The following is an 8,877-nucleotide window of genomic DNA, read 5'->3' on the forward strand; positions in this document are numbered from 1 at the left end:
GATAGTTTGGAGAGAAAAGCAACACCCATTTTGTTCCAGCAGATTGGATATTTGTGTGCTTTTATCATCCCTGGGTACACCCTAGGATCTGAAAAGTCTTGTCTGGCATTCTAGTCATAGAGATTGTTAGTCACCTAGAAACCTTGCTGCCACCCTTCCTTAAACATGTCCTTAAAAGAGATTCAGAGAAACTGTTTTGTTGGGGCGCAGCTCAGATACTATAAATTCTAAAGTCATCTGATGAAGCTTAAAACCATTTTTCTACTTCACCCAATTATGACCAGAAAAATTCATATATCTTAAAATACCAAGAATAAGTAAGCTGCTACCCTGATACCTACAGTTTAATATAACCACTAATTACTACAGTAACTGTGCTTTTAGGCTAAGTTTTGAACGCAAAATATGCATAAAAAGAGACAGACTAATTATTAAAACAGTGATCTCTATACACCTTGAAAACTTGTTGCCATTTAAAAATTTTAAAGTCAAATGGCAATACAGAGACTATTTAAATGCAAAATATTTGCTAACAGTCCACGAAAATGCTAACATTTCAAAAATTATGACCCACAATAGATTTCAATATTTCAAAGTGGAGCATATTTCTCTTTCAGGCTCCATGGCAAGAATGAAAACAACCCTTTTAAAGGAAGTTCTTTCCCAATGAATTGTGCATATTTTCTGACTGCAATTCATCTTTAATTCAGAGACGTGTCCTCCACAAAACCTTTGCAGCATCAAGCAACACAGATGCAAAAGAAACTCCGTACGGACAACTTGGCCCGGCGCGACGGCCCGCCTCTCCTTCCTACCCCCACCCAATACCTTCCCTGGGCAGTGACTTCACATCCTTTGACATCAGCACGGCTTTGAAAGGGGGATGGGAGAGCGAGCAGAAAGCAGAAAAACCAGCTTTGAACTATGCATGCAAGGCCTCTTTCAAGCCTCAAATTCTGTAAGTAGTTCGTAAAATGCCAAACTGCAGTGACACACCCAGCCTCCTCTGGTTAAGTCTGCAGCGTACAGGGGTGAATTCTGCTAGAAAGGACTTCCTGCTTTTCTTATCGGAAGCACAATAGCCATTTATTAACTACCCACGGAAGGTTCCGATTCAGTGAAACACACAATAACTTACCTCGAATATGGAGAAGGGCCACGGGCTGGAAAGGCCCATTGGAGTTGGCCGCATCCACCACCATCCTGCTGCCCGCTTTATTACATGTCAACATCTAGACTTCAGCGGGAAAGGCAATGGGCTCCTTAAGGCAAGAAACCAGCCTCCATTTTAGTTTAAAAAAAAAAGACAAACTGAAGCTCTCTGCAGCTGGAGGGAACTGGCTGGTTCGTGATGTCAGCAGGCATGAAGCTCGCTGATTGGCCGGAAGCTGCAACTTAAAATGACACTGAAAAAAAAAAAACTGCAAACGGAAAGAGCGTTCTGTTTGGCTGTCAGTGTGCATTAAAAGCTTGGACATTTTCCGGCTTTTTGCAGTCTTCGTTTCTCAGTAACTTTTAGGCAAAGATCCCATCTCTTAGGGGAAAGGATTGGAGGCCACAACCCTGGCCAGACTATAAACAAATGACTTGGAGGGAGCTACCAAAAAAAAAAAAAAAAAAAAAAGTGTGTATACGTCTGCGTGAACTTTAGCATTTCCCAGTTAGGGAGCCCACATTCATTTTATACCCACCTGTGCAACTTCCACTTTCTAGTTCTAATTATTTTAATATCTGCATCTTATGTAGGATTCTGGCAAGCAAGTTGTTTTATTTTTTTATTTTTTACAAATGGCTATTCAAATATTACACAATTCTAATCCATTAGTTTGGACTCTTATTCAGCTTTCCTTACCTACAGGGCAAGTTATTAACTTATGATCCCAAACACTTTTTTTCTTGAGATCTATTTTTTTTTTCCTGAAAAAATTAAGCTTAAAAACTTACATGGAAAATGAAAGGTGCTTTATATTCGATAGCTAGAAAGTGAAACAAATTGAAGTATTTATATCACCTGGCCGTGGGAGCAAAAGGCATAAAATAAAATGCAGCATGGTTATTTTTGCATTGCAAAGATGCTGACATATTAAATACTTTTTTTTTTTTTTTGAGACGGAGTTCGCTCTTGTTACCCAGGCTGGAGTGCAATGGCGCAATCTCGGCTCACCGCAACCTCCGCCTCCTGGGTTCAGGCAATTCTCCTGCCTCAGCCTCCTGAGTAGCTGGGATTACAGGCATGCACAACCATGCCCAGCTAATTTTTTGTAGTTTTATAGAGACGGGGTTTCACCATGTTGACCAGGATGGTCTTGATCTCTTGACCTCGTGATCCACCCGCCTCGGCCTCCCAAAGTGCTGGGATTACAGGCTTGAGCCACCGCGCCCGGCATATTAAATACTTTTTAAGTTTTAGATATTTTGTTTAAATTTAAAGATACTTCACTTATTTTTATGGGGCTATTATTAAAAGCTACTATTCAGATCTTAATTTTCTGTCTTCGAAAAAGGTTACTGTAAAAAGCTATTCCAAGAAGAAAAACATTCTTTCTGGAGTACTGTAGGATCCCATGAGGGGGTGTGATGAGATGATTCCCTACAAAAATCAGTGTTATTAGTAGTTCCAAATGAAAACAAACTATAAGAAAAGCCTCTCTGGCAGGCCGAACTGAAAAAAATTCCTGCTTTCTTCACACCAACAAGAAAGTTTGTCCAAACCATGGCTCCCCTCACACAACTCCCCCACCCTTTTCCCCGCTTGTGAACAATGCAAAAGCCCTTTAGTTCCTAAACATAATTCATAGGCGAGTAAGAAACACCTGAAACACAGCTAGGGCTCGCAGTTCCAGCTGCGGGTTCAGCGCCAGGTGCATTCAGTGAGTAAGGGAACTGCTGCCACCTTTCAGGACCGCCTCACAAGAAGGAATGGAGCTTTCATTGTGTGTATCAATAGCAATTAAAGTAAATAAATAGATAAAAGCAAGCCAGATCCCACCCTTCCCCCTCTTTCCCCAGAGCTGATAGACACTGCTGGATTCCATGGCTGGCTAGATGATCTGATTTCTAGCAGGAGGGCAGTGGGCACCACGCCACCTGAGCAGGATGCCGGCCTCACACCTGCCCTGGCTTCGCTGCTATATGAACAGCAAATATAAGTTTAAAAAAAAAGGAGTGGGGGGCACGTGCTTTCAGCTGGGTAACAGGAATTTAGATCTTAGCTGCCCTCTTGCCTCTGAGCCTTCACTGCTGACCTCTGGGTTGTCTGTCTGGAGGGGACACCAATGACCACTATGAAGCACTGATGCCGACCCTCACTGCCACACACCCCGGCCGCCTCCTCCTCCGAGTGATGCCAGATGAACTCAGCCACAATTAGGAACGAGGTGTTCAGGGGCTTAGGAAGGAGCCAGGAGCAGATGCTTATTGAAGATCTGGGCTTTAAAGAGACAGAAACATGCCCTCCAATGATTTAATATTTCATACACGATAAGATGAAAAAATGTGCCTGTCCTAAGACTGTGCTGATGAATGGGAATACAGAAATAAGGGGAAAAGGCTCCTAAGAGCTTTATATATAATATACGGAATAGGAGTCAAAGAAACAGTGAAGGCAGTTTTTGATGTATTTTTCCTAATGATCTCAGATCAAAGGATCTCGCCTTTATTAGTGATTTACCCCATGCTGTTTTGAAACCTTATGCATGTAAAGTGGTTCTTTAAAGAACTCCAAAGCTGATCTGGCCATCACTGATAAAACAGACTCTAAGATAGAAATAAATAAACAAATAATATGAGAGAAGAAAAAAAGATTTGAATAAAGGTAAGGTATACTTCTGAATTGGAAATATAAATACTGTAGATACACTGATAATTTCCCCCAAACTGATCGACAGGTTTAAAGTATTTCCAGTTAAAATTCAGGTGGACCTCTATTTTTCCAGGTACTTAACAAAACGATTCTAAAGTTCACCTGCAAAAATAAAAGAAAAAGAAGAATGAGAACACTACTAATGAGAAAGGCTAGTCCTACCAACTATGAAGCTGTGGTTAATGACAGTGTGACGGGGCGAAAGAGGCAGATGAATGGAACAGAAGCCACAGCCCCAAACTGAGAACTATGTTGATACAAATGTAATATTGTAATAAAGAATGTATCTCAAATAAGTGGAAGGAAGAATTAGATAAGTGGTTGGCAATCTTGGGGCAGACAACTGATTAACTATATGCAGAAAAAAGGCAATTTAAGTCTTTTAACATCACACCAAAATAAAATTTGAGATGGCTTAAACAGTTAAATAAAAATAAATCAAAACCATACCCCCCAAATCCTGTAACTTTTAGAAGAAAATGAAAGTAAATAATCAATTCTCAAGCAAAAAAAAAAAAGAACACTTAAATACCTCTGAACAAACCCCTCAGGGATAGCGCTTATATTAAAAATGACAAATTTCTGTGGTTTGGTTTTTTGGAGACAGGGTCCTGCCCTGTCATCTAGGCTGGAGTGAAGTGGTATGATCTCTGCCCACTGCAGCCTCGACCTCCTGGGCCCAAGTGATCCTCCTGCCTCAGCCTCCTGCATAGCTGGTACCACAGCCTGTGTCACCACACTTGCTCATTGCTTTTTCATTTTCAGTAGAGATGAGATTTCTACAATGTTGCACAGAATAGTCTTTAACTCCTGGGCTCAAATGGTCCTCCAGCCTCAGCCTCCCAAAGTGCTGAGATTGCAGGCATGAGCCACCGTGCCCAGCCTTAAAATCAAATTTCTGTATGTTCCCTGCAAAAGCAAGCAAAAGGAAATATAAATGCTATAAATACAAGGAGTTAATAATGTTATTATAATTGAGTAAAAAACAATCATTGAAAAATTGTGCCACTGTCTGCAATAGCAAAGACTTGGAACCCATCCTAATGTCCATCAGTGATAGACTGAATAAAGAAAATGGGGCACATATGCACCATGGAATACTATGTGGCCATAAAAAAGGATGCATTCATGTCCTTTGCAGGGACATGGATGCAGCTGGAAACCATCATTCTCAGCAAACTAACACAGGAACAGAAAACCAAACACTGCATGTTCTCACTCATAAGTGGGAGTTGAACAATGAGAACACATGGACACAGGGAAGGGAACATCATACACCTGGGCCTGTCAGGGGGTGGTGGGCAAGGGGTGGGAGAGCGTTTGGACAAATATTGAATGCATGCCGGGCTTAAAAACTAGATGACGGATTGACAGGTGCGGCACACCCCTGTGGCACATGTATACCTATGTAACAAACCTGGACGTTTTGCACATGTATCCCAGAACTTAAAGTAAAAACAAAAAATAAATAAAAATTGTGCCAAAATACACATAAACGCAGAATTTACCATCTTCACTGGTTTTCAGCACACAACACATTCAGCATCATGCTGCCCTCGCCACCATCCAGCCACGGAACTCTTCATCTTGCAGAACGGACACTCCATCCCCATTAAACAGTAACTCCATTCCCCGTCCTAGTCCCAGCAACCACCATTCCACTTTCAGTCTCTACCAACTTGTCTACTCTAGGTACTTCACATAAGGGGATTTTACCGCATCTGTCCTTTTGGGACTGGCATATTTCATTTAGCATAATGTCTGCAAGGTTCATCCATGTTGTAGCAAGTGTCAGAATTTCCTTCCTTTAAAGGGCCAAATGATATTCCACTGGTACAGACTACAGTTTCTGTCCACTGTGAGTAGTGTTGCCATGAACATGGGTCTACAAGTACCTGCTGATGCCCCTGTTTTCAGTTCTTTGAGGTGTATACCCAAGCTAGTTCCATTTTTGTTTCTTTCCCATTCTGTTTATTTCTAATTGATGCATAATAACTATACAGAATTTTGAGGCATATCTGTAATATTTTGAGGAACTGCCATACTGTTTTCCACAGTGGCTGCACCATTTCACATTCGCACTAATAGTCCATGGGGCTGGGCGTGGTGGCTCACACCTGTAATCCCTGCACTTTCTTTGGGAGGCCGAAGCAGGCAGATCACTTGAGGTCAAGAGTTCGGCACCAGCCTGGCCAATATGGTGAAGGCCTATCTTTACTAAAAATAAAAAAATGGGCCGGGCCTGATGCTGCATGCCTGTAGTCCCAGCTACTCGGGAGGCTGAGGCAGGCTGCAGTGTGCCAAGATCATGTGACTGCACACCAGCCTGGGCTACAGAGCGAGACTCCATCTCAAACAGGAGACAAAACAGCACACAACAGTTCCAATTTCTCCACGAAGACACTAACACTTATTTTTTAAAACTTATTTTTAATTTTTGTGGGTACATAGGTGTATATATTTAAGAGACACATCAGGTGTTTTGATACAGGCATGCAATGTGAAAGAAGCACATCATGGAGAACGGAGTATTTGTCCCCTCATGCATTTATCCTTTGAGTTACAAACAATCCCATTACATTCTTAATGTTATTTGAAAATGTTCCATTAAATTATTGTTCACTATAGATGCCCTGTTGTGCTATCAAGTAATAGGTCTTATTTATTCTAACTTTTTTTCTACCTATTGACCAGCCCCCCCCACCCCCACTATTCTTCCCAGTCTCTGGTAACCATTCTGCTCTCTATGTCCATAAGTTAAACTGTTTTGATTTTTAAATCCCATGAATATGTGAGAACATGTGATGTTTGTCTTTCTGTGCTTGGCGTATCTCACTTAACATAAAGATCTCCAGTTCCATCCATGTTGCAAAGTGACTGGATCTCATTTTCTTGTTCATTCATCTGTTGATGGACGTGTAGATTGCTTCCAAATCTTAGCTATTGTCGATAGTGCTGCAACCAACATAGGACTGCAGATACCTCTCTGACACACTGATTCTCTTCCTTTTGGGTACGTACCCAGCAGTGGGATTGCTAAATCATATGTAGCTCAATTTTTAGTTTTTTGAGCAACATCCAAAACGTTCTTCATAGTGGTTATACTAATTTACATTCCCACCAACAGTGTACAAGGGTTCCCTTTTCCCCACATCCTCTCCAGCATTTGTTATTGTCTTTTGGATAAGCCATTTTAACTGGTGTGAGATGATATCTCATTGTAGTTTTGATTTGCATTTCTCTAATGATCAATGATGTTGAGCACCTTTTCATATGCCTGTTTGCCATTTGTGTGTCTTCTGAGAAATGTCTACTCAAATCTTTTGCCCATCTTCTAATCAGATTATTTTTTTTCCTATAGAGTTGTTTGAGCTCCTTATGTATTCTGGTTATTAACCTCTTGTCAGATGGGTAGTTTGCAAATATTTTCTCCCATTCTTTGGGTCGTCTCTTCACTTTACTGATTGTATCCTTTGCTGTGCAGAAGCTTTGTAACCTGATGTGATCCCATTTGTCCCTGCTTGCTTTGGTTGACTGTGCTTGTGGGGCATTGCTCAAGGAATTTTTGCCTAGACCAATGTCCTCAAGATTTTCTCCAGTGTTTTCTTATAGCGGCATCATAGTTTGAGGTCTTAGATTTCCTTAATCCATTTTGATTTGATTTTTGTATATGGTGAGAGAGGTCTAGTTTCATTCTTCTGCTTATGAATATCCAGTTTTTCCAACACCACTTATTTTTTTTTTCCCATTTATTTATTTTATTGCATTTTAGGTTTTGGGGTACATGTGAAGAACATGCAAAATTGTTGCTTAGGAACACATGTGGCAGTGTGATTTGCTGCCTTCCTCCCCATCACCTACTTCTGTCATTTCTCCCCCTGCTATCCCTCCCCAGCTTCCCACCCCCCACCGTCCCTCCCCTATTTCCCCCCAACTGACCCCAGTGTGTAGTGCTCCCCTCCCTGTGTCCATGTGTTCTCATTGTTCAACACCCGCCTATGAGTGAGAACATGCGGTGTTTGATCTTCTGCTCTTCTGTCAGTTTGCTGAGAATGATGGTTTCCAGGTTCATCCATGTCCCTACAAAGGACCCAAACTCATCGTTTTTGATGGCTGCATAATATTCCATGGTGTATATGTCCAACACCACTTATTAAAAATATAGAACTGTTTCAGGAATTTGCATGTCATCCGTGTGCAGGGGCCGTGCTAATCTTCTTTGTATCATTCCAATTTTAGTATATGTGCTGCTGAAGCGAGCACTATTTTTATTTTTAGAGACAGGGAGGGTCTTGCTCTGTCACTGTGGCTGGGGTGTAGTGGCATGATCGTGGCTCACTGAGGCCTTGACCCTCTGGGCTTAAGCAATCCTCTTACCTCAGGCTCCTGAGTAGCTGGGACCACAGGCACGTGCCACCACACCCGGCTAGTTTTTGTATTTTTAGTAGAGACAGAGGATGGGGTTTTGCCATGTTGCCCAGGCTGGTCTCAAACTCTTGAGCTCAAGTGATCTACCTGCCTTGGCTCTGTCTGTTTTATTTTTTTTTTTTTTTTAATAGTAGCCATCCTAGTGGGGGTGAAGTATCTCATTGTAATTTTGATTTTCATTTTTCTAATGATAGAGATGTTGAGGATATTTTCATGTGCTTATTGGTAATTTGCAGAAATTATATTTTTTGGAGAAATTTCTAAGTATTTCATACATTTAAAAAATCAAGCTGTTTGGCTGAGTTGTAGGAGTTCTCTATATATTCTGGAAATTAAGTCCTTATCAGTTACATGATTTTTCAAGTATCTCCTCCCATTCTGTGGCCTGCCCTTTCACCTTGCTGACCGGGCCCTTTAATGCAGAGAAGTTTTAAATTTTTATGTACTCCAATTTATTTTTATTTTTGTTGCCTGAACTTTTGGTGTCACAGGCAAGAAATCATTGTCAAATCCAGTGTCATGAAATCTTTCCCCAATGTTTTCTTCTCAAACATTACAATTTTAACTCTTTTTTTTTTTTTTTTTTT

The 8,877-nt window shown here is 41.1% G+C and overlaps 1 protein-coding gene, 1 long non-coding RNA gene and 1 other non-coding gene across 10 annotated transcripts in view; 1 reads left to right on the forward strand and 2 right to left on the reverse strand.

The window, feature by feature from the left end:
* Positions 1 to 8,877, reverse strand: part of PPP2R5C (protein phosphatase 2 regulatory subunit B'gamma) — a 162,892-nt gene that overhangs the window by 113,416 nt on the left and 40,599 nt on the right. Inside the window, exon 1 of one of the 8 annotated variants that reach the window (XM_032287371.1) lies at positions 1,139 to 1,584. The exons of 6 other annotated variants lie outside the window; for them this stretch is intronic. In XM_032287371.1, coding sequence (XP_032143262.1) covers positions 1,139 to 1,232 — 94 coding nt within the window. In that variant the 5' untranslated portion in view covers positions 1,233 to 1,584. Of the gene's footprint in view, positions 1 to 1,138; positions 1,585 to 8,877 lie in introns of those variants that run through there. One more of the 8 variants, XM_032287373.1, reaches the window with a different exon arrangement.
* Positions 865 to 4,155, forward strand: LOC116557750. The gene is made up of 2 exons (XR_004271676.1): positions 865 to 958; positions 3,010 to 4,155. It is a non-coding gene; the product is annotated as an uncharacterized LOC116557750 (long non-coding RNA).
* On the reverse strand, positions 8,018 to 8,125 carry LOC116558127. The gene has a single exon (XR_004271857.1). It is a non-coding gene; the product is annotated as a U6 spliceosomal RNA (small nuclear RNA).

The sequence above is a fragment of the Sapajus apella genome, unplaced genomic scaffold (genome assembly GCF_009761245.1).
Source record: "Sapajus apella isolate SASKATOON/1434 unplaced genomic scaffold, GSC_monkey_1.0 scaffold20, whole genome shotgun sequence".
NCBI lineage: Eukaryota > Metazoa > Chordata > Mammalia > Primates > Cebidae > Sapajus > Sapajus apella.